The sequence below is a fragment of the Entelurus aequoreus genome, linkage group LG16 (genome assembly GCF_033978785.1).
Source record: "Entelurus aequoreus isolate RoL-2023_Sb linkage group LG16, RoL_Eaeq_v1.1, whole genome shotgun sequence".
NCBI lineage: Eukaryota > Metazoa > Chordata > Actinopteri > Syngnathiformes > Syngnathidae > Entelurus > Entelurus aequoreus.
The window spans coordinates 33,730,883-33,757,224 of record NC_084746.1 but is presented as its reverse complement, the minus strand read 5'-3'; the positions used below and the strand labels follow the sequence as shown (position 1 = coordinate 33,757,224).

Here is a 26,342-nt window from a genome sequence, read left to right as displayed (position 1 = left end):
AGCCTGCTGGGGAGCCTGGGTGGGGCGTTCAAGGTGTGTCCGGATTATTGACACGCCGCCAGCTGCGAGTGCGCGCAAAAGGTGTTTATGGACTAGGAGAAGCAGCAGGATTGTTTCCCTCTTCTGCATTCAACTTTCAATCACCATCTGGACGACTGTTTTTCCTTTTGCGTGGCGGAAGGCTGCCCTGTAGCGTCGCACCAAGTGGGCAAAGTGCACTTGCCTTAATAAAAGATGGCAAATGCTATCATTTTCATCGCGAGTGTGACTCTGGTGAGTAAAATGTGTTTTTTATTTACTAAAAGACGCAAACAGGATGTGATATTTGACACGATCCCTGTGTAACTTTAGATCCTCGCCGGAGTTGAGTCGTGCTTTGTCCCGAGCTTGCTTTACGTCCCGGTGCCTCAAACTATCCCGACCGGGCGCGAGATAACGAGAGGTATTTACTTAATATTCGTCGAAAAAAAGTTGTTCGGAAGCTTAACTCACCCAATATTCTGTGTGTCGTAGTCAATGTCGCGGACTGTGCTAGCGTCTCTTCCAACGACCGCACGTTTGCGGTTTGGACCAACGGCTCGGTGACGGCCATGGCTCCCGTCACTGTTCCGTCCAAAGGCCGGACTTTTTCCGTCCTGGTTCAGGACTTCAATGGACCCCAGCTGCAAATGGACGTCATTCTCATCGCCAGTCCCATGTTGAACAGACAGGTAAAACACACAATGTTTATTTTCGACTTGTTATTGTCATTTCTGTAATGTTGAATTCTGTTTAATAGCCCACTGATGTGTTGAAACGCTCCAAAAGACGCTGGAGCCCTCCGCCCTTCCACATCTTGGAGAACGAGCCGGGTCCAAAGGACATTGATCGGGTAATGGTTTTAAATCATGCTTTCGACAGGTGTCCGCTTTTACTCGCATTATTAGGTACATTCAAACTTTGGTCACCAAGTACCACCTCGGCAAACATTTGGCTCTCCAAGTGCCACCATAATGACCAACAATAAAATACAGTAGCGTAGTAGGCCCACATATTCATTGAAAACAAGGCAGAGGTTTTATTTAACAATTGTTTGAGTTTGAGTTTATTTGGAACATGCATGCATACAACATGATACATCACAATTTCCAGTTTCTCTATTCAACTTGTTTGAAAAGGAGTAGGAAGAAGCAGAGCTTATTTAATCCTACCCCTTTTCCTTTACACAGCAGTTGCTAAAACTTTTGTTCACTTCCTGTTCTCAATGTACTCCATAAGTAATAACAATAAAAATAAATAAATAAAAACATACATAATAATTGGTGAAGTAAGTTATATTTCATATGGTGAGATGAGTAAGATTATCTTGAAAATGAATGGACGGATGAGATAAATTCAGAATGGTGTTTTTTCTTTGTACTTTGTAAACACTTTAAGTTTGAAGAGTTTATTGAAGTGGATCATATTTGTACTTTGTTGGATTTCTTTGCTTAATCCATTCCATAATTTAATTCCACATATTGACATACTGAAGGTCTTAAGTGTACGTGCGTACAAATGTTTTAAATAACATTTTTCTCTAAAATTATATTTTTCCTTTTGTTGAGAAGAACTGTATATTCTTGGATAGCAGATTAGATTTTGCTTTGTTTTTAACTTTAGCTGTTTGCAAATTCACTATGTCGTTGAATTTCAGTATTTTTGATTCAATAAATAAAGGGTTTGTGTGTTCTCTATATTCAACATTATGTATTATTTAACTGATCTTTTTTTTTTACACCGTTAATGAATGAAGTGTACTTTTGTAGTTATTTCCCCATATTTCTACACAATAACTCAGATATGGTAACACTAGCGAACAGTAGAGAATATGGAGTGATTTTTGGTCTAGAACATGTTTTGCTTTATTAATTATTGACGTGTTTCTTGCTACTTTATGTTGTATATTTTTTATATGAGATTTCCAATTCAATTTATCATCAATCATTATACCTAGAAATTTGGTTTCATTTACTCTTTAAATTTTAATCTGTCTGTTTGTATTTGTGTTTGATTTTCTCTTCTACTATTACCAAGTAGCATTATTTTAGTTGGACTGAAATTCAAAGATAGTCTGTTTTTGTCAAACCATCTTTTTAATTTGTTCATTTCTTCTGTTATTATTTGTATTAGCTTCTGTGTTCTCTTCTGAACAAAACACTGTTGTATCATCCGCAAATAATACTAACTTTAAATAGTTAAAATCTTTAAATTGTATTTATTATTTTTGGCTTCTGAAAAATTACGCACAGTTTGAACAGTAAGACTGTGTTGTTTGAATATAGGAAAACAAAACACTGTACTTTATGTGATTCTTTGGCGTAACACTAGCGGTACACATACCACAGTTTGAGAATCACAGCTGTCTTTTTTGCCGATATTCCGATATTGTCCAACTCTTAATTACCGATTCCGATATCAACCGATACCGATATATACAGTCGTGGAATTAACACATTATTATGCCTAATTTTGTTGTGATGCCTCACTGGATGCATGAAACAATGTAACAAGGTTTGCCACAATAAATCAACTCAAGTTATGGAAAAAAAATGCCAACATGGCACTGCCATATTTACTATTGAAGTCACAAAGTGCATTATTTTTTTTAACATGCCTCAAAACAACAGCTTGGAATTCGGGACATGCTCTCCCTGAGGGATAGCGGGGGGTGTATATTGTAGCGTCCCGGAAGAGTTAGTGCTGCAAGGGGTATGGGTATTTGTGCTGTTGTGTTTATGTTGTGTTTATGTTGTGTTACGGTGCGGATGTTCTCCCGAAATGTGTTTGTCATTTTTGTTTGGTGTGGGTTCACAGTGTGGCGCATATTTGTAACAGTGTTAAAGTTGTTTATACGGTCACCCTCAGTGTGACCTGTATGGCTGTTGACCAAGCATGCCTTGCATTCATTTGTGTGTGTGAAAATCCGTAGATATTATGTGACTGGGCCGGCACGCAAAGCCAGTGCCTTTAAGGTTTATTTGCGCTCTGTACTTCTCCCTGCGTCCGTGAACACAGCTGCGTTTGAAAAAGTCATACATTTTACTTTTTGAAACAGATACCGATGATTTATCGGCCGATAATAATGGGAGTCCGATATTATCGGACATCTCTACACTGAATATTAACAACATATGAACATCGCTCCTCTTTTACTTCTCAGACCAGCTCCTCGATAGACATCTTTTACCATCAAGCAAAACACAACAAAAATTTAACAAACAGCAAAATATGAATGCAAAGTGTAATAAACATCTACAATATGATTTATTATCACTTTTATGCAGACATTTGTTGTAAAAATTTGCTTCCGCACCTGTTCCTGACACAAACCTGCTCTGAAAACAAACCCGGTCCACTAGTTCAAGACTTACGGTCATTTAAAAACAGCACTGCACGTCATAGTGGCGGCTACAGTTTTGATGTTAAAAGGTCTAAAAATGTTATGTAGAACGTCTGGCGGGCCGGGCCGCATGTGGTCCGCGGGCCGTATTTTGGCAAGGTCTGATCTAGTGGTGCGCTAAAAAATCACTTGATTCGAGTACAGTGTTTTCCAATACTCAAACACATTGTGGCTGTTCATTGTGGCTATTTGTAATATTACAGTGGCAAAAATAATAAATATACTTGTTAAATAAAACCTCTGCCTTGTTTTTAATGAATACCTAGGCCTACTACACTACTGTATTTTAATGTTGGTCATTATAGTAGTACATGGAGAGCCAAGTTATTTCTGAAATGGTGAAAAAAGTTATAGAACCACTGCTATATTACATTTGGGGCCTACCCAATTTTCTGGAGCAGATTCTGTGGATATTTCTGCTGGACAGATCATTGTTGTAAATACGCATTTGTTTGGTCTTAAACCATTTTTAAGTGTTTTGCTCCTCCCACTTTGAAATTATTTCCATTACAAGAGATTTGAGATAATAGTTTAAGATAAAAGTTTTTCCCCCAGGACCAGAATGTATCTGTGGTGTTGGGTTGTGGCGGCGCTAAATGACGTAATTTTTCATACTTGGGCATGACATAAAACTCAGTGTTTGTGTGTGTGTGTGTGTGTGAACGAAATTAATGGTTTCATGGGTGCGGGTATCATTTTAGACACGCATGCTTGTAACACACACGGCTGATTTATTCAAATCAACAACATTCACGAGGGCTACATGTAAGCGTGCGCTGATTTTAAAGATATTGTACATTGTATGTCTGATATATCCCTATATTGATGCACCGATGTGTTATATTGCGTGACCAAGTCCTCTGCCTTACAGTATATGCGTACGAGGTGTGTTGAGAAGCAAAGTAAGGATGTAACAGGCCTCAAATTTTAACTTTTTAAGGTCAAGGCAAGTGTTGCCTTAAAGGAGGGCTCATATTTTAGGGCACCAAGACAAACATTATTTTCTTTCGAGGCAGGGGCTCCAAAGCATGCATGTATATATGTATATATATATATATATATATATATATATATATATATATATATATATATATATATATATATATATATATATATATATATATATATATATATATATATATATATATATATATATATATATATATCTCCACCATGGTATGAAATATTCATAGTGTTACATTCCTAAAGCATAGTTATGATGCTATCTACTGTAGAGTTGAAATGACAAGCTACACAGGCAGTCTCATTATAATGTGATTATGAGCGAGTGCAAACTTGCTAAACCTAAAAAAACGGAAGCCAATTCTTTCTGAGGCGGTCTAAATTTAATTTTGGCAGGCTGCCACGAACGAAAGAATGTATGGGAAATATTAACTGTAATAACCAAAATATTACTAAATCAGTGTGAAAAATCAGAAGGCAAATTTTGTGTTGGATCTTATTAGATTGTTGAGCTGAGTGTACTGAATGTGGGAAATCTTGTTGTCAGAGTACTACCTCAAAAGTATTTTGCTCTACTAGTACCACTGCTTGTCACCATAAATTGTGGTTTATACTTACATAATTTGCTTATTGCAAAGGAGGTGTTAAACATGAATGTTTCTGCAACGAAACATCAATTATTTCATATGTTAATGTTTCTTAATCTTAAAAATATCTCTGGTGCATGTATACTTGATGGAGTTCAGTGTTTCCCATAAACTGCCAAGATACCTGTGGCGGTGGGGGCGTGGCCATGGGCGTGGCTATGGGCGTGGTCACCATGACATAATCGAGTAATTTGCATAATTTACTACAATATGATTTTCTCTAAAAAGGCTCAAAAAATGTATACTTATTAATAATAACAGTTTCGTTTTAAACGTCCATCCATCCATTTTACAATATAATTACAACACTTTATGTACATATTTATATACAGATTTGAACAATAAGTTATTCACTGAAATATATTTATTAATTGTGGTTCTTACAAAAAATATATCTTATAAAATATAAAAGCTAAAATGTCTCTTAAAGCTCTGCCCCTTTAATTAGTGCATACTAAATATACAAACATACACATACTGTACATATACACTTACTGTACAAACACATATACACATTCTGTACATATACAAGTACATATGCATACATACACTCATGCACATAATCACGTTTCATCAAACATATATTAACGTTGTTGCCCTAGGGTAAACTGGGTAACAGATGGGGCTCGTAAGCCTTGGATGGCAACCTGTCTAGGAGAAGGTCACTCTGAACTAAAACCGGGACTGCGAGGAGTTGCGCCCCACAGTTCGCTATTAGCATAGTAAAGCCAACCATGGAGTACAAAGTCATCCCAAATCCTATACTTCCAGCGGCGGGAGTCCGCAGGAACATTGCAGCGGATGGTGGTGCTGGTCCTCCTCCTGGAGGACACCATGACGACAGGACCTCAAACCCTGGGATTGTCCCAGGGAGGGTCCTGTCCGAACACAGCACCACGTCCAATGCACTCATGCGCTGTCGGAGACCATTTGTTATGGGAACCTTCAACGCATGCACAGCGAGAGAAGAAGCGAGATTGATAGAGCTTGCACACTGTGCAGAGGAACGGGGAGTGGAGATCCTGGGGGTCCAAGAACACAGGAGAGTGCACACTGATGACCCCATCCTGTACTGCAGAGTGGAGAAATGCACGTTCATTTCTGCATCTGCGTGGAGGAACGAGGCCCAGGCCGCAACAGGCGGTGTAGGGTTAATGCTGGGCCCACGGGCACGTAAGGCTCTCCGTCGGGTTTACCACCACACCGACAGGATTCTGAGCGCAGAGTTCTCGGGCAACCCAGTAACAACAGTCATAGTCGTGTACTCACCCACCAACGTGGCACCATCTGACGTGGTGGAGAAGTTCTTTGAGGACCTTGTAAGAGCGGTCCGTGGCGTCCCAGCGCACAACTTCCTGGCAATCCTTGGGGACTTCAATGCAAGGCTTGGACCAGAGGACGCACCCTTCCCTTACCACGACTCTACCAACCGCAACGGCACCTACCTCACTGCCTTCCTCATGGAACACGAGCTACTGGCGGCGAATACCATCTTCCGGAAGAGAACAGGAAAGGGATGGACCTTCCGAGACCGAGCCTCAGGAACACTACGGCAGCTAGATTACATCCTAGTGAGGAAGAAATGGAGGAACTCCATCCTGAATGCTGAGCCATACAGCACTTTTAGTTCTGTGGGCTCAGACCACCGTGTGGTCTCAATGAGAGTTTGCCTGAGCCTCAGGGTCCCCAAACCAAGTCCCAAGATCCGGTATAACTGGAAAGCTTTCTCAAGTGACCCTGGCCTTCAAACCAGATACGCAGAGGAGATGAGGAGACGATTCCAGCAGCTGGACAGGGGAGCGGAGGCCAGTGGAGAATACAGGAGATTCGTCACTGCGAATGAGGAGGCGACCAGGCTGTACGTGCCCATGATGGAGAGAGTCAGTACCTCCAGACGATCCAAACACCCAGAGGTCGTAGCAGCACGAGGGATGGTGGAGGAAGCCCGCCTCAACTTTGAGCGGGAACCAACTGTGGAGAGGCGTGGCGAGCTGAATGAAGCCAAACAGTTTCTTTTCAGATGCTATGATACCATCAAAGGGGAAGAACTGATGGAGAGAGTGCGGAGGGTGCAGGCGGCGCAAGGTGAACAACAGTATGGGGAGGCCTGGAGGGTCATCAATGAGATGACGGGGCGGAAGAGGACCAAGGAGGGACAGGTGGAGGGACACAGCCCGGAGGAGAGGGTGACAACCTGGTCCAGTCACTTCAAAAGGCTGCTGGGAGAAACAGCAGACGCAGCTGAGGAAGAAGAAATACCATCAGTCCTCCCAAACCTGAACATCAACGATGGTCCCTTCACACTCGGAGAGCTCGCCAGGGCAAAAGCCACAGTAAGAGTGGGAAAAAGCGCTGGCCCGGACGGCATACCCCCAGAGGTCGTGAAGAACTGTGATCTTCATGACATCATTCTAGAGTTCTGCAACCTTGCTCTGCTGCACAATCGGCTGCCTGATATGTGGTCTCTATCAAACATCGTACCAGTGCCCAAATCCGGAGACCTCTCGAAGCCAGACAACTACAGAGGCATCAGCCTGACCTGTATCACTGCGAAAGTCTACAACCGCATGATCCTAAACAGGGTCCGGCATGCAATCGACCCTCACCTGAGAGTAAATCAGAACGGCTTTCGAGAAGGACGAACAACTACAGCCCAGATCTTGGCACTTAGGAGATTGATTGAGGAGGTGAGGAAGGACACCCTGACTGCAGTCCTATGCTTCATAGACTTCAAAAAGGCATTTGACTCGATACATCGAGGCACGATGGTGAAGATCTTGAAGGCATACAGTATTCCTCCGAACCTACTCCGAGCAATAGAGTCCATGTACGCAGGAACAAGGGCCAGGGTGGTGACCCCAGATGGCAACAGCGAGGAGTTTGACATCCTGGCTGGAGTTATACAAGGGGATACACTAGCCCGCTTCCTCTTACTCATAGTCCTTGATCATGCGCTCAGGAAGGCAATAAATGGGCGAGAGCAGGAACTTGGCTTCACGCTGACACCAAGGAAGTCGAGTCGACAACCGGCAGTGGTCCTGACAGACCTTGACTATGCGGATGACATCAGTCTGCTCTCCAACAACGTGGAACAAGCACAAGAACTCCTACACAGGGTAGAGCTAGAGTGCGCCAAGGTTGGCCTTAGGCTAAATGCCAAGAAAACTGAGGTCATGACCTACAATGTTCCACCAGAACATCAACCTCTGATAACAGCAGGAGGCACTGTGCTGAAAGAAGTTGAGGACTTCAAATACCTGGGCGGATGGGTCAACTCAACTGAGCAGGATTTAAAAGTGAGGAAGGCACTTGCATGGAGGGCCCTGAACGGCATGACCAGTGTATGGAGCTCCAACCTCCCCCGCCAAATCAAACTCAGCTTCTTCTACGCGACAGTTGAGTCCGTTCTCCTCTATGGCAGCGAATGCTGGACCCTGAAGCCAACCCTGGAGAGGTCTCTGGATGGTTGCTACACCAGGATGCTGCGTGCAGTGCATAACATCAACAAGAGTGCGCACGTAACCAACAGAGTCCTCTACAGGGGAATACCAAGGGTGAGCGAGAAGATTGCTGTAAGGAGAATGAGACTAGCAGGGCACTGCCAAAGGCATCAGGAGCTGCCAGCCAGCAAATTGGTACTGTGGGAACCAACACATGGGCATCGGTCAAGAGGACGTCCTACACTAACATACGTGGACATACTCAAGAAGGATGCAGGAGCTCAGAGTACCAAGGAACTGGCCAAATGTATGGAGAATCGGGATGACTGGAAGCAACGATGGAAGGCTCGTCTGAGGACGACCTAGAGAGAGACATGGCACACTGACAAAGCTTAACCTATTGTTACTATAACAATCTACAATGTTAATGTAGGTTGCTTCTCTTTCTTCTCCTCCATTTTTCTGCATTCTTTCGTATCTCAAGTTATCATTACGTACAGGTATATGTATTGTTGCATTTGAACAACTGTATTGTTGATAATAAAGGTAAAGTATTGGTATTGTTCATTATCAATAGCGCTATTTCTATTTGTATTGCTCCATTTGTAGTGTAATAATGCTCATTGTCATTTCTCTATTGTTTATTTTCGCTAACTGCTTATTTGCTATTACTTTTACCATCATATTTGTACATGTCGTATTTGCTGATGTTGCTCTATTGTTGTTGTTGTGTTTGCTGTTGTTGTTTTTGTCTCTCTGTCTAATCCCCCTCTTGTCCCCACAATTTCCCCTTCTGTCTTCTTTTTTCTCTCTTTCTATCCCCTCCTGCTCCGGCCCGGCTGCACCAAATGATAATATAAATACATTTAATAAAGTCAAATACAAATAAGGCAACAAGAGAAGTATCCTACACTTCTCTTTTGTAAAGTAAATCTGAACAGCCGATATGGGCATCTACATCAACTATATGATTTGCCTGAGAAGCTGGACAGGACCAAAAAAAAAATATATATATATATATTTTTTTATTTTTTTTATTTGTGGCGGACGTAATTATTTCGTGGCGGGCCGCCACAAATAAATGAATGTGTGGGAAACACTGGAGTTAGTGTACTACAGTTTGAGGATCAAAGATCTAATGGTTTGAGATACTAATAATGCAGTATGTTTACAATGGTGGTTCGGAGCTGTGTGTAACATATTTTCATGCACTGAAACTAACTGAAATATTTCAAGAAATAAATGTAGGCAAACTAAACTTCATAGAAATAATTTGATTATTTTGATTTCACTACAACCACCATAACAAATTGTGTATTAATAACTTAATAACTTATTTGTATCAATCGACGCTCATATTGTCGGATATAATTGATGTGCATGTGGGCCTAATATTGTGGCTGTAAATTACTAAGAAGATGTTGATGAAAAGTACTGGACTGGCACACAGTAACATTTTAAATGTACACAATATTACTTTTGTTATGGATTACATTAGGGCTGTACACAGTACCAGTACGTTATTCCTTGTGGCTTTTAAATCAATACGGAGGGTGTGTGCCAAAATCTGTAAAATTAAAAATAAAATAATAATGATAATTTAAAAACATTCAGACAACCTTGAGATAAAAAGGGAAGCACTTTGATTTATTTGACTTCCAAGTAGACACGACACCGTTTGTTACATCATTTTTAGGAAGTACGATATTGCATTTCATTTTTATGCCGATGATTGCCAGATTTATTTTCCTATGGCACAAAATAACACGGTTCAACGTCTTATTGACTGCCTGCACGACATCAAAGCCTGGCTTTCAGCTAACTTCCTGAGCCTAAATGAAGACAAAACAGAAGTTATGTTGTTCGGTCCAAGTCGCTCTCCCTCTCCCAACGTTGACCTGACCCCGTATCTCAGTGACTGTGTCACAAACCTGGGGGTAAAGTTCGACTCAGATTTTAAATTCGAAAAACAAATCAGCAGCATCGTTCAAAAAAGCTTTTATCAATTACGCCAAATAGCGAAAGTGAAACCGCTTCTATCAGGACATGATCTCGAGAAATTAATCCACGCCTTTATCTCGACTCGTCTTGACTACTGCAATGCCCTGTATGTAGGCATTAGCCAGGCCTCCCTCGCCCGCCTGCAGCTCGTGCAGAACTCTGCTGCTCGTCTGCTAACACAGACCCGCAGACGTGAGCACATCACCCCTATATTAGCGTCCCTTCACTGGCTCCCTGTGCGTTACCGAATCAATTTTAAACTCCTTTTATTTGTTTTTAAATGTCTAAACAACCTCACGCCAACATATCTCTCCGACCTCCTTCAGCCTTACTGCCCCACCCGATCCCTAAGATCAGCCGATCAGCTGCTACTGACGGTCCCTGACACAAGGCTGAAGCTTAGAGGTGACAGAGCTTTCGCAGCTGCTGCTCCCAAGCTCTGGAACGACCTACCTCTTAGTGTTAGACAAGCCTCCTCTCTTCCTGTTTTTAAATCTCTCTTAAAAACATACTTTTATTCCATGGCTTTTAACACTGAGTGATATCCATCCTGCAATGGCGCCCCATAATACACCTGCTGTGAACCTGTTTTTATGTTTTTATGTTTTATTTATTTTATTTATTTATTTTTTATCGTGTTCTGTCTGTGTTGTGTTGTGTTTGCTCGGTTCTCGTATTATCTTTTAACCTGCCCATTGTACAGCACTTTGGCTACCCCTGTGGTCAATTTTAAATGTGCTTTATAAATAAAGTTGATTTGATTTGATGATAAAGGAGTGACGATAAAGTCAGCACATAGTAAATACTTTGGAAGTTCATTCAAGTTGTGTTCACTTGTAATGACCACACACAGGGTTACACAATCACAACAGTACATGACTAAAAATAATATGCTGTTTTTCTACCCCAACACTAGCCTTTATAACAGTTTAAAAGTGTTTTTAGTAAGCCCTACTGGACAGTTGTGTGTCTGTAGCTTTTGTGCCAATGAGCTGTATTTGTCCACGCCTGTCTCCGACAGAGTGCGTGGTTCCAAGAAGCGATATTGTGCACTTTTTACATATACTGTACACTCGCTCTGAATGTATGTATGTAACAATATGTATGCCATATATCACGTACAATAACATTAAACAGTGGGACAAGACGTTAGCATTAGACTAGCCTGTGAGCTACAGTGCAAACATTTTAATCACATTTTAACAGCAACATCATACGAGGTTCGCCTATAGACAGTTTGCAGAGCTCCAGGCCTGTTTCTTTTTTTCCTCCTCCTTTTTTTTTTTTTTTTTAACAACGCAGTTCTCTGTGAAGTGGGCACTTTGTTGGGTTTGGTCAGAAAACGTATCCCTTGCACAGAAGGTCTTTCGTTTGGAACATCAAAAATAACCGTTTGAGCCCCTCTTAAAAGTTGAGCAAATAATTGAGGGAGATGATATGTCATTGTCATAACAGACTGCATTTAAAAAAAAAAATTCATAATCCTTATGTAAGACGAGAATACGATTGTTTTTTATCCTTTCTAATTAGTAAATGAATGCGATCAAAAGTCTGCTTACAATACACCCTATGGGAGTCGCGCTAGTCCACCTATAAATCGCTTAAAAACATCCAAACACCTCCATTAAAGTTTTATATACACGCTGTAAGTATACATGTAAAGTAGTACCAGGCACATTCATAATAACATGTAATATTTATGCATTTTGGTCATTTTAGCCATACGGCGGCGCATCCATTTCATAGACTCATCACAGCGTTCGCTTTTTCAACATCACTGATTACTTCTCACTGCAGACTTCATTAGAGCCTACAAACATAATAAAACGTCACGTACTGTGCAATATCTGCTGTCACTGGGATGCCGTCTGCTAGGATGTTGATATATTCCCGTTTAGATGAAGAAAAAGTGGGGTAGAACTAAGCGGCATTTCTTGTCTTTCTCGCCAATTCCGGGTCTAAATTAAATAAATAATTTTGACCAACTTGTCGAATTATGTCCTCATCCTACTACTATCAAGGTGAGAGAAATTATTTATGATCGAGAATAAACTTTCACGGGCTCCAAGGGCAGGTCATGAGGTCAATATAGCAGCAACAAGCTTGTTAGCTCTCTGTAACAATAGTTTGTCTGCATTAGCGCTTATGTACTTGGTTAATATGCAGGTCACGAAATGTGAATGGAGTATTGCTGCCGTTTTTTTGACGGTTATTTAGAGGGCTTTATGAACGGAATAGAGAACCTACCGTTAACTCCATTGTAAGCAGACTTTTATTTATTATTATTGTCATTATTTTTTAGTTAGAATGCATTACAAAAAAAAATTACACCCGTCTTCTCTCATAATTGTGAACGGTAGGCAAAATTTAAAAAAAAAGTGCAGTATCCCTTTAAAAGTTACATTTTCATAACAGGGGACCTTAAAGCCAACAGTACAGTTAAACCTCAAATTAACAAAATTAGGTAATCGGTTCTTTAACAGGGGCCATGATAGAAAAGTTTGTATATTGAAGCAAATTTCCCCAAAAGTCCATATTTTAGTAAAAGTTTGTACACTTTGAAGATAATAAAAACACTATTCAGTACTGTATATCAAACAATCATAACCAAGGGGGTGATGGATACACTTTCTTTATATTAACAAAGCCAAAACAACATATAGCTAAACTGTCCTCATTTGTACATGCACACACACTTTCACTAGCCCTGTGGTGCACTCATGGTTTGAAATCACAAAACTCCATAACTTTAACAGCCATGTTGCTACAATGATCAGGAATAAAAAATAAAATTCACTTAACTTTGTTGACTAATCTTCTTTGCGTGCAGCGAAAGGGATGGGGAGCAGTGTTGACAACACTGATTATAGGGCTGTAACTAACGACTATTTTGATAGTCGACGAGTCACCGACTATCTTAAGGATGAGTCGACTAATCGGATTATAGCGCTTACACATAGCACTTGGCTTCACTGTGACCACGGTGGGACACGAGGAAAGACCGGTGTGTTTCCAACGTTATGCAGAAGTATAATTGTAAGACTTTCATAGACAAAAATATACTATTTCTGGTCAAGGTGGAGATTATTTGAGAAGCACTGACATAACCCGAGAAGTTGGTGAACTTTGACATTCAACTTGGACCCAGAAATGGCAAGAATGACATGAAGAAAAGACACTTGTTTTTTTTGTTTGTATGTTTTTTTTCTACCCACTTTGCGTATCGATCGATCTCTTTGTCGAAGAGCACATAGCCTGTAGGTTTAATGACATTAAAAGCTACAGGGATGGGCAAGCTACTTGGAAAATGTACTAAGCTAAGCTACAAGTTACTCTCGATTAAATGTAGCTAAGCTACAGGGGAAGTTATCCCTGCAGAATTGTAGCAAGCTACACTACACTACACTACTCCGACTCCCTCGTCGTCATGTGACACGAGTGCCTGTCTGTTATGATTTTGCTTACTAGCATTGATGACCCGTTTTATCTTGCCTCTGACTGGCCAGTCCGTAATATTTCTCCCTTACCTTAGCCAATTGTTACTCATCATACGAACACCAACCAATCATTATGGATGTTCTCATTATGTGGGGATCAATGTTCCCTCTAATTTTTCATGTGTGTGAGCAAACGCAAAAACTCCCTGAGCATTCAGTGGAACCCATGTGAGCGACATCAGACGTGCACACTGTGGCTACACCAGCAGCACACCTGTCCCAAACCTGACTAAATAACAAGTTCAATCTCCAACCATCCATCCATTTTCTACCGCTTGTCCCTTTCGGGGTCGCTGGAGCCTATCTCAGCTGCATTCGGGCAGAAGGCGGGGTACACTCCGGACAAGTCCCCACCTCATCGCAGGGCCAACCCAGATAGACAGACAACATTCTCTTATTATAATCAAATGACAGCAGTCATTTCCATGAGATGATTTTCTAATATAAGTGTTTATGCCCACTTACAATGACAATAACAAAAAATATTGTTTTTCATGGACTGTGTACTTGTATTGTTTGTCTGGGTGGAGGTCCTGCTTTGGAAATAATTTGTACCCCTTTCAGACATTGCATTTAGTTCCCATTAAAACATTCACATGTTGCACAATGAGATGTAAGCAGGGGATCATGTGTACATTCCTGCAACTTCCTGTTTGTAAAAAATATATTTTTATTAGTATTTATTTAATATACTAACAGCATTTCATGATTAATATTTATGAATTAAGATTCCAATAAATGACACTAGAATAAGCACACATTTGATTGGTAAATCATAGTGTATCGACCTGGAATGACACTTTGTGTGGTGTTGTAGTTGTCCGACTTTTTGTGTGGCTGTAAACGCATCACTGGCTAAGTGCCATATGTGCATGTGTTGGCGCAAGTGAGAAAGAGCGAGCGGCTGCTGTTGATATAACAAAGTTGCTTTTGGTCTAGTTTGTACTGCAGAAAATGACCAGTTTTGCTAGATATAATTTTTTTTACTAATGTTTTGGGGATGTGTTTATGGCCGACAATAAAGAGTTTTGCTCAGTAAAGGGATCGATGGAATTCATGTCCTCAAAGCGTCTCGACAGACGTTACAATATTTGAACAATAATGACGAAAACTGTTTTCTCTGTCGTGTCCGTGTGTTGAAAATTGTTATGCGCTTATTTCTTTATTTGATTTTGTGCGTGGCATAGATTTGCTGTGTGCCGAGGACGCTTGAGCAGTGCACAATTGCACAGGCACGCTTCTTAGAGGGAATGTTGGTGGGGATGTTCTCATTTATCCAGGTCATTGTATTTTCTCCAGATTTTTGGGGCCCTGGATTTGCAGTCCATTTTCTCTCTTTGAGCATGTAGCTTTGATGTACGCTACCTAGCTATATCGGTCTAAAAGTAGCTAAGCTCCAGGAAAAGCTACTTGTTAAAAAAATAGATAGTACTTTATTGATTCCTTCAGGAGAGTTCCTTCAGGAAAATTAAAAGTAGTTAAGATACAAGAAAATGTAGTTAAGCGTAGCTTGTTACTACCCACCACTGTTTAATGTGCACAATTGAATATCTTTGTTGCTCAGACAGTAAGGTGTTTATACAAGTTTAGATTGGGAAAAGTCATATATTTATGGAGAAAGATGTTAATGTCTCTTGTTTCATGTTAGCATTTAAGCTAGCCAAAGCTAGCTTGCTTCTCCAGTAAAGGAGCAATGTCACCGGTCCATGAGTGTATCAGTGTTATCAGTCGCAGTTATACGATAACTTTAAATTTAAAACGGTAATACTAACCCTGGGAAGATTACCGCGGTTTATCATCATTCCGTTTATCGTTACACCCTTAAATCGTATCATTGATGTGTGTGTGCGTTCCTAAGTTCCTGATGAATAAAAAGTACTTGAATTTATTTAGATAAAGTTTAGCTGGTGAACTTTGGCTAAAGTGATAGATAAATCTATTTTTCACAAAACTTAATCTCACACTTGCTAGCTACCTAGCAAGATAACCAGCTAACTATCTTACGGAGTTGAGATTGCATCCTCCAGATGTTCGACAGTGTCATAAAAAAACTAAATCTGCTTTGCAAAATGAGCAAGGTATTTATGGTTTTAACAAGAATAAGAGGGAATGTTCCCACACTTTTTATGTTCTCACCAGTAGTAATGACATCTCGACTATTGTCAGCTAATTAAATTCTATTGTCAATATTTGTCAGCAAATCGTTGTACCCCTAGCTGTGAATACTTCCTGAACGTTTAAAACCACACGACGCTTGTCCTTTGCTTTTTTTGGACTCGTAATGAGCTTGCAAAACTAGAAACATTTTATAAAAAGGCTAAAACACTTAAAAATTAGCACAGTAGCTAACAGCAGCACTGTGCTGACTGGCTGAATACAGAGTTCGACTGGTTAAATATTTTAAAAATAATTTTGCTTCTGTTGCAGCTGGTGTCCGACTCTGAAGCAGCATATAAGGTGTTCTACACCCTTACTGGCCCTGGTTTCGACAAGCACCCTGTGAAGGTGTTCGACTTTGACAAAGATAGTGGAATGTTGTCGCTGCTGAAGGCGATTGATCGAGAGGAGTACCCGCAGTTTATTGTGAGTGGAAAGTTTTGAGTCTTCTTGCGTCCGGACAGCTGCATTTTTACATCAGACTTCTTTTCTTCACAGTTGACAGCCAGAGTTTTCGACAAAGGAAGCGGAGCGGAAACAGATTTACCTCTACCTATCACTGTCTACGTAGATGACGTGAACGACAACGCGCCACAGTTTCAAGGCACAATGCAGTTTACCGTGCTCGAGCAGAGCATAGCAGGTGAGGAACATAAACTTGTGTTTTTTTATCCTATCGTGTTAAACTAATCTAGTTTTACGCCACAGGCACAAATCTTGGCAAGGTGAATGCTACAGACAGAGACCAAGAAGGCACCGACCATGTGAAGATCCGCTATTCCCTTTTGAACGAATTAGACAGATTTGCCATCAACGCTGAGACAGGTCACATCACAATGCGTACTAATGCATTGGATAGGGAGGTGAGTGCTGGTACAGTCTGATCCTTAAGCAAACAATTCAGTTCTATGGTGTATCAAATATATGGAAATTTCCCCTCATCAGACCAAAGACAAGTATAGCGTGACAGTGCAGATTAAAGATCGGGACGGAAAAGACACCGGTTTGATCACGACAGGTGTGGCGACCATCCTTGTTGGTGACATCAACGACAACCCGCCAACCTTCACAAAGTCATCGGTAAATGCATTTTCTAGCACCTCATGTAGGGCTTTGTTGCTAACAACCTCTGGTCTAGTTCATCCCAAATGTGTTTTCAGGCGCACATAATTCACAGTCTTCCACAAATGTTGCAGGATTAGGTTAGAAAAGTTGGAATTGTACAAAATGTCTTAGCATTTAGATGAAGAGGTCTAGACCAGGGGTCGGCAACCCAAAATGTAGAAAAGAGCCATATTGGACCACAAATACAAAAAAGTAATCGGTCTGGAGCTGCAAAAAATTTTAAGACTTATATAAGTGGTATAATGATGACAACACATGATGTAAGTGGCTAATTAGCTATAATAGTCTACTATCAAAATGACTATGTGTCGCAGGCTGACACAAATCTTCGTTGACAGAAATGTTGAAATGTAATATTTATTCTACACATTTTTACACCATTGGAAAACATTAGTAAAACTTCTCAGAGGGTGAGATAACTCCTGGAAATGACTGTCTTAGAATGGCCAAATGTATAGATTTGTGTGTCCAAGTTAAAGGAAACAGCAGGCTGTCTTCTTCTAATGGATTTATTACAAACTTTGAAAGCCGGGTAAAGTTTGCTATGGTCTGGAACAACATGGCACACTAACAACTATCAGAAATGCAGCCAATATTACATACAGATAATGTGTCATGAAACATGGAAAAATAAACTAAATACACAGAGGACATAAGTAAAGGAAATTAAATGAGCTCAAATATACCTACAAACAAGGCATAATGATGCAAGATGTACATACACCCAGCCTAAATAGCATTTTAGCATCGATTAGCTTGCAGTCATGCAGTAACCAAATATGCCTGATTAGCACTCCGACAAGTCAATAACATCAACAAAGCTCACCTTTGTGCATTCACGCACAGTATAAAACGTTTGGTGGACAAAATGAGACAAAGAAGAAGTGGCATAAAACACATATTTCTGTGGCAGCATCAGAGAAAGTTATACATGTCCACAAACTGTTGACTCACAGTCCACACAACGGTGAGTTCAAGGCCCGCTGAAATTAGTAGGACAAAACGGCGCTCGCCAAATAATCTCATCAGTAAAGCATAAACACAAACATATTAAATAGTGGACTTTCTGACAATCGGGAAGGTTTGTGTCGTGGTTGTCCTCCTACAGAAACCATATTACAACACAAAATATATTTTTCACCCCATTTTTTTCCCCATTTCCATACATTTTTGAAAAAGCTCCAGGGAGCCACCAGGGCGCTGCTAAAGAGCCACGGGTTGATGACTGCCGGTCTAGACCAACCTCTGATTGCCAGATTTACTGATTAAGAGCTTTGACCTAATTAAATGGACAGTTAAAGTTCACTGTAGAATGTGTTTGTAATACTAATGTAGACGATTGTTCCATCCTGCAGTTTCAAGCCACAGCGAAGGAGAATGAAATTGACAAACTTCTACTCCGACTCCCTGTTGAAGATAAAGATTTGAAAGACACACCGAACTGGAAGTCAAAATTTGTGATCACTAAGGGAAATGAAAATGGCAATTTCCGTATGGCTACAGACCCCAAAACAAATGAGGGGCTTCTGTATGTTTCCAAGGTGAGCTTTTTTCACTGCTCTGAGGAGTTGAAGTATTTTTACTAAAAAAGAGTCCCTTGGTCTTTCCAGCCATTAGATTACGAGACGACCAAAACTGTGAGGCTCGACATCATGGCCCGCAACGAAGCCGACCTGATCGGCACCACGGCCCGATGGAATTCTGTGCCTGTGGACTTGACTGTCACCGACGACGATGAAGGCCCAGAATTCACGGCGCCTACCGTCCGCTTCATCGTAAAAGAGAACACACCAAACGGCACACTCATTGGAACTTACAAAGCCGTAGATCCGGAAACCAAGAGCAGCGACGGCATCAAGTAAGCGCTCCCTTCAATCAGACACTTGGCGACACTTGCTAAAGAATGTGAGACTGACGCACAGGGACTTCCTCTCAGGTATTACAAGGTTACAGAACCTGCCGGCTGGATCAATGTGGATAGGAACAATGGAGAGCTGACGGTTGCAAACACCATCGACAGAGAGTCTTCCTTTGTCATGGATGGAATTTACAACATCAGCATGAAAGCCGTCGATGCAAGTATGTCGCTTTCAATGATTTAGTAGTACGATGTCTAAGTCCGTCCGTCCGACATGTGCCAAGGTGAGCTGAGCTTAGTAATCGCAGTCTGCGTTCTAGGGGATAGAATATATGATAGCTGTAGGGATGGGTACCGATTTGGGTACTTTAATAGGCGCCGACTAAATTCCGTCGGTACTACCGGGTATCTATTCACGTAAAATCTAACGGTGCCATATTTGGATACCTTTTGTTGTACGTGACGTCACTTGGCGGGCAAATAAGCACTCAAGCAGCACTCAAAGCAGTGTTACATTTGCCATGCCAACAAAGCAAGTATGCCCGGTATAACACACTCCAATGAACAGTTTTCACAATGTGCTAGCTCAATGCTAATAGACATGTAATAGACATGCTACTGATTAGCATTAGCAATTTTACATGGCTCTTTCAACACCTCCAAATTTGGTTCTGAAAACTACCACTAAGATGCACATTACAATCAACCAAATGGTGTGTAAGAAACACAAAACTGTAAGTATTTATTAAATAGCCTATACGCTACTGCTATCTAACGTCTTGGAATTGTAACTGGATGCAAAGTCTAAGATGTAATATTTGCAAATGAGATTCAGATGTGCAAGAAATGAAGACAGCACAGTTATCAATAACACTGTTAAATAACAAATGTTTATAATAAACACATGAACATTTATTAACACATGAACACACACACAGAAGTACTGAAAATTGGTACCGTTGAATACCGGTATCGATTCCTGGGTACCAATTCAAATGTGAGAGATACCCATCCCTAGTCGTATGTGCGGGTGAATTGGCCTCATTGTCCTGTTTTTCACTCAGCAGTCTGGTTTAGTTGAATTCGCTATGTTAGGGTTTATTCATATTCAGCAACTTTTGAGTACATTTGACAAGATCTGCATCAAGGGTGGTACACTTCCCTGGCTATTGCACGCTTAAAAAAGGTGACAATGTCATTGATTTCATTTATTTATTTGTGACCACCTTGTATAATAAAAACAAATCAGAACTACAAAAGTATAATTCGTGGTAAGTTTGCTCAAGCACATGTGACTGTGTTATATAAATAATGTGACCGCTCCTCCCGCCAGTTATTAATAATCCACCTTGCACAATGAAAATAAACAGAATGACTTGAAATAATCCAGTGATTAATTTAATGTATTTGATTGGTGTGCCAATTTCAGTGGCCTGGTACCTCATACTTGGTGATGAGTAATTCAGGAGTAAAGGTTTTTGTCCTTAAGAGAAATGTTGAAGTTATTTGAGAAATATATTTCAACGATAATTTGGTTCCAACTCTGAATCTTACCAGACATAGCGTTAATAAATTATGTTGTTTGCCTCAAAAAATTGCTTCCGATTGGGTCGGGCATATACCCGCAACAGGCAAAAAGCAACTGCATGCCAAGTCACTGCAGATTATGTTTTTCATCTGCCCTTTTCAATTGTTTTGTTGCTGTCTGGGCGAAACCCGTCCTGGATTCGTCTGACCTGATTAACAGTAACTCACAGGTGGAATGAAAACCTGGCTCTGGGCCCAAACTGTTTGTTAGACAAGGGCATTTCCAGACAGAAAACTGTCTTTGGTTTACCGTTCATAATATAATACCCATGGAATTTGTTTCAGGTTCTAAGACTGGCACAGGGATGGTAATCATCCAAGTGGAGGATGTGAATGACAACGTGCCAACAGTGCCCACTAGTGAAATGGTGCTGTGTGAAAAAGAAGGAGAACTTGGCTCAGTGGTGGTTGGAGCTAAAGACTCGGACCAATCTCCATTTTCGGCACCCTTCACTTTTGGTCTGCCTGCTGACAATGATGGGAAATGGTCTGTGACCAGATTTAATGGTAGGTCAGCTAAATCGAGTCATTTGCTTTTTCTGTCCCTTAAATGCTCAGATCATCTCACAGGGAAGCCACATTAAACAATGCACATATGCAGACATTAAAAAAGTGTCTTTAAATATAACCTATGAAGGATGCTTACTTTTTAAGACATTGGAAGGTTTCTGTGTTGCTACCTATTGTACGCTACGCACATTTTCAGGGACCTGACAATCTGGTTTCTGCTTCAGACACAGCAGCTACGTTGCAGCAGCTCAAAGCACTTCCTATGAAGGTGCACAAAGTTCCCGTGGTAATCAAAGACCTGCAGGGCAACGGACAAACCCAGGTAGTGAATGTAAGGATCTGCCAGTGCAGGAATGGCGCCTGCTTGACCAAGCCGTGGTCAGCCTCACTCGGCCCGCTGGGTTGGCTGACTTTGTTGCTGCCTCTGTTGCTGCTACTGCTGCTAGGTCAGTTCCTCTCTTACTTAGAATCATAATTTTACGACACGATCAATTTGTGTACTCGGCGACATCGAAGACTTTGCTTTTGCAGTGTTGCTGCTCGCCTTTTTCTGTAAGACAAGGGCGGAAAACATTCAGCTGGAGGATACAGCTGATGGTGGTGGAATCCTGATCAAATCAAACACGGAAGCACCAGGGGAAGCAGTGGTAAGAACAAAAATGGTATTTCCTTGCATGCGTCGTGTAAAAGAACCTCTTTTGCTTCATTTGTATCATTCATTCGCTCGACAGGATTCAAGTCTCATCAAGGTCCCCATCACGAGCCCTGACATTAGTCAGGATTGGGGGGTAAAGAGCTCCAGCACAATTGGACGCCAAGACGACCACATGTACAAGGGCTTCGTTTCCACTGAAATGAAAGACGTCTACTCAGGGCAATACGACAGCCAGTATGGTACTCAGCAGCTCAACTACGACGCAAACTTTCTCAGCACTTGGCAAACAAATGGACGCTATTTGCACCAGGTAATTCCATTTCGCTACTTGTGTTAAAGGTTATGAACCGTATTTTTCGGACTATAAGGCGCACTAAAAATCTTTTAATTTTCTCAAAACTTGACAGTGCGCCTTATAATCCAGTGCGCTTAATTTATGAAATAATTTTGGTTGTGTTTACCGACCTCGAAGCTATTTTACTTGGTACATGGTGAAATGATAAGTGTGACCAGTAGATGGCAGTCACACATAAGAGATACATGTAGACTGCAATATGATGGCAGTCACACATAAGAGATACGTGCAGACTGCAATATGACTCAAGTAAACAACACCTAAATTGTATATGTTCCATTGAAAATATAGAACATTACACACAAATTGCGAATCCACATTTTTGGGGGGTTGAACCAAATTACTAATGCATCATTTTTTTACAACAAAATTCCGGTGTGTATTATTTGATGCTAATTTCATTTACAGTAGTACCTCAACTTACAGGCTTAATTGGTTCTGTGACGTAGCTCTTAAATCAAAACACTTGTATCTCAACACAACGTTTCCCATTGAAATGTGTTGAAATCAATTTAATTGGTGCTTAGCCCCCCGAAACAACACAATTCTAACATGTAACAGGTCTTGAAAATAAAAACTAACCTTTTTTCATAAGAAATATCGCATGAAAAACAATACAACAGAATGTACTACAAACAGCTCAAATAGTTTTATGAATAATGCAATTATAATGTACAGAATATACCTTGGAGAGTGGACTTCTAGAGTTTCTCCTACTAGCTGCTTTTCCATCAAACACTATTGTTTTTCATTACGCTTTACTTCTGTTACTGTATGTCAAAGATGTCAAACTTCAGGCCCGGGGGCCAGATCTGGCCCGTCACATCATTTCATGTGGCCCATAAAAGCATGGAAAAAATGTGTCTCAATAAAATGCTTCATTTTTTTTTACTAACTTTGACAGAAAAAAAAATACATATCTTTTAAACTGTAATAAGATCTAATCATGCCAAACATGTGTTTGTTTGTTTTATTTCATTCATTTAAGGTCAAACAAAAACAATCAACATAACATTTAAAATAAATAATGAATGAAAATGAGCCGAAATAAATTAAATTTATAATATCCGCGCCTATACAGTTGGGGTTAAATATTATATTATGTCTGGCGTTAGACTCATTCTGCTTCATTTAGTATGCTGCAGACTAGCAGTGCTACAACTGTTTCACCGAGTTGGCTACACTTTTTTGTATTGTCTTTGATGATTTATTCCTTTAGTAAATGAATATCATCCACATTTTCTACTCAGCACTGTCCTTCACACTCACTTTCTTCCCTCCCATGGCAGGAAAAACAAAGTTAGGTCCATCTTTAGCTATAAGCTAATGCTTATAAAATGTTTTGGTCAGAGTTTATGGGGTTCAACTGTGACATTTGCCACGTCAACTAATGGCGGGAATGCTTTTAACTCAAATGTTTGCATAACAATTAGCTGACACCCAGCTCTTATCTCCAAACAGTCTTAAAGTCAGGGCACTCTTGAGTTGAGGTACCCCTGTAGTTTAGTTGTAGGAGTTAAAATTAATACAGTATATGCAAACTGTTAGTTGGTAGTGACATATTCCTTTTAAAACGGGCAGTTTGCTTCTTTAAAAAAAAAAGTTGAATTATAATGTTAATTCAAAACTGAAAGTGGATAAAAAATGTACAGTCCAAATATATAAATATGTTTAAAAATGATATAAAAAAAATCTAAATTACATTTCTGGAAAAATGCAAACAAAAAGCTTTGAGTGTGAATGATTAGCAGCTCTGATGTTAAGGGTAATGTACTAGACGGGTATGATCCTCGACAGATGAGAAAAATACAGATTTTTGATTGATATAACCTTGTAAGGATGTTTTTAACCTGTAAAATAATGAATGTTTTATGGTTCATGGTTTATGGTTCATGGTTTTATGGTTCATCATAATTCATGAAGCACACCTTGTTGGTGTTTACTAACCTGGTGAGTCCAGCGTCACAATCATTCTCTTGCCTTGCCTTGCAGAAACTCGGCTATTTCGCAGGGGAGGAGGACGGTCGATATGCGGACGACATCGTCCACCAATACGGCTATGAGGGAGTGGGCTCGCCGGCCGGCTCGGTGGGCTGCTGCAGCGACGACGGCGACAATGAGAACCTGGACTTCCTAAACACACTCGGACCAAAGTTCAAACCCCTCGCAGGCATCTGCAAAAAGACATGAACAATGACGACGGAAATTAAGTGTTATGCTTTTTTTTTTTGGTGCACAGGATGCAATAGGGGTCATTGGGGTGCCAGGCTCCCCCCTCTCATGCCACCTGAAAGTGAATGAAAGGATCGAGAGAGTTGTGTGTTTCCCTGCTGCTTTTTCCTTAGTCCCAAGCACTGATAACCTTCTCGACACTGTCAACTGTACATAATATTTACGCTTGGTTTTGCAGGTTGCTACTATTTTATATGGTATTTTGGGTTTTACTAATTCCATGTGTTTATGGTAAACTACTTCGATTGTGCAAAGTGTAATTTGCTATTTTTTAAACTGTTTCCCTCAATTTTAAGAGTTTTGATATTTTTCTATTATTAATAAATATGAATTAAGATTAATGTAGAGTTGCCTTAGGCTGCGTTCAGAATTGTTTGGTACACTAGTCCAGACCAAAAATAAAAATATACTTGGTGCGCACTTTGATGAAGTTTGCTTAGCGTTTCACATTCGTCATAGAACATGGACAACTTTCGTGACAGATACTAAAACAATCCACACACTAAACGCCGTCTGCTGAGTTAAATACATTGTAGCTTTTATATTTTGTTATATTTAGCAGGTTAGATTTCCACAAATGCAACCTGAGCGCGGGAGCATCCTATATACAGTACAGGCCAAAAGTTTGGACACACCTTCTCATTCAAAGCATTTTCTTTATTTGAATGGCTATTTACATTGTAGATTGTCACTGAAAACATCACAACTATGAATGAACACATGTGGAGTTATGTACTTAACAAAAAAAGGTGAAATAACTGAAAACATGTTTTATATTCTAGTTTCTTCAAAATAGCCACCCTTTGCTCTGATTACTGTTTTGCACCCTCTTAGCATTCTCTCCATGAGCTTCAAGCACACCTGTGAAGTGAAAACCATCTCAGGTGACTACCTCTTGAAGCTCATCGAGAGAATGCCAAGAGTGTGCAACAAAGTAATCCGAGCAAAGGGTGGCTATTTTGAAGAAACTGGAATACAAAACATGTTTTCAGTTATTTCACCTTTTTTTGTTAAGTACATAACTCCATATTTTTTCATTCCTAGTTTTGATGCCTTTAGTGACAATCTACAATGTAAATAGTCATGAAACTAAAAAAACGCATTGAATGAGGAGAAGGTGTGTCCAAACTTTTGGCCTGTACTGTATATCCGATTTAAATCCCACATACGAAAGAGGCCTGGGTCGGATATGAAGTCTTCAGAAATGCATCGTTCACACTGACATAAAGAAATCCGATACAGGTCGGATATGGGCAAACTAATCGGAATTTACCTGCATTGTGAACAAGGCCTAAAGTTCCCTTGCGATTGATTTCGATCTGCTTGTTTGATGCACAACTCGTTTGAACTGAACCAAAAATGACAAGCGTGAACACACCCTTAGAGACGTTTGAGAGGAAAATGCTCAATTAGATTGCTTGTTTCTGCAACTCTACGAGATTTGTGGTGTATTCCGGTGACGGTCACCGTTAATGAATGTTAAGAGGGTGTGGTTGCGGCAGTCGTCAGCAGTTATTGCAACATTCTGCTAAACGTGTGAAAGTCAGCACAAAGGCGAGTGAGGCACGACTCACACAGGCCTGACAAGAAAACAGAAGTGGTTTAACAGAGGAATCACAGAAAACCTTGCATTTCCATACAGGTTTCTACTTTTCCTTGAACGTTCTAATCTAATGATGAATGTGCACAGGTATAAGTGGCTTAATTTATTGAACATTTGATTTCAACAGTCTGAATGTCGTTGGGGGATCCTCCTCGCAGCTGTAAAACTAATAATAAAATGCTCTCTTGTACTCGTTGGACTCTTTTCTGTGGAAGAAGGAATGCTGCTCATTGTGCTGGCAGTGTGAAGGATTTATCGGGTGTGGCAGTCTGGGCTTGCACAACTCCCAAG

General features: G+C 40.4%; 2 protein-coding genes across 2 annotated transcripts in view; one reads left to right on the top strand and one right to left on the bottom strand.

The window, feature by feature from the left end:
* Window positions 1–24,240, bottom strand: part of LOC133630868 (desmoglein-2-like protein) — a 54,542-nt gene extending 30,302 nt beyond the window's left edge. Inside the window, exon 1 of the mRNA XM_062022686.1 lies at window positions 24,164–24,240. The gene's annotated coding sequence lies outside the window, so the exon portion shown is untranslated. The remainder of the gene's footprint in view (window positions 1–24,163) is intronic.
* Window positions 1–25,134, top strand: dsc2l (desmocollin 2 like). Its single transcript, XM_062022687.1, has 16 exons — window positions 1–273; window positions 352–442; window positions 514–710; window positions 779–871; window positions 16,397–16,552; window positions 16,625–16,769; window positions 16,835–16,989; window positions 17,072–17,206; window positions 18,607–18,792; window positions 18,862–19,109; window positions 19,188–19,330; window positions 20,982–21,203; window positions 21,431–21,652; window positions 21,738–21,853; window positions 21,938–22,171; window positions 24,209–25,134. The coding sequence occupies exons 1-16, from the start codon at window positions 235–237 to the stop codon at window positions 24,404–24,406; spliced, it is 2,580 nt and encodes an 859-aa protein (XP_061878671.1). The 5' UTR covers window positions 1–234; the 3' UTR covers window positions 24,407–25,134.
* The last annotated feature ends 1,208 nt before the right edge of the window (window positions 25,135–26,342 follow it).

Bases quoted from the DNA above. Each gene is read 5' to 3' on its own strand.
- dsc2l (XM_062022687.1), top strand. From the start codon at position 235: ATGGCAAATGCTATCATTTTCATCGCGAGTGTGACTCTG. The intron at 872-16,396 runs GTAATGGTTTTA...CTTCTGTTGCAG, and splicing joins GTCCAAAGGACATTGATCGG to CTGGTGTCCGACTCTGAAGC. The intron at 16,990-17,071 runs GTGAGTGCTGGT...TCCCCTCATCAG, and splicing joins CTAATGCATTGGATAGGGAG to ACCAAAGACAAGTATAGCGT.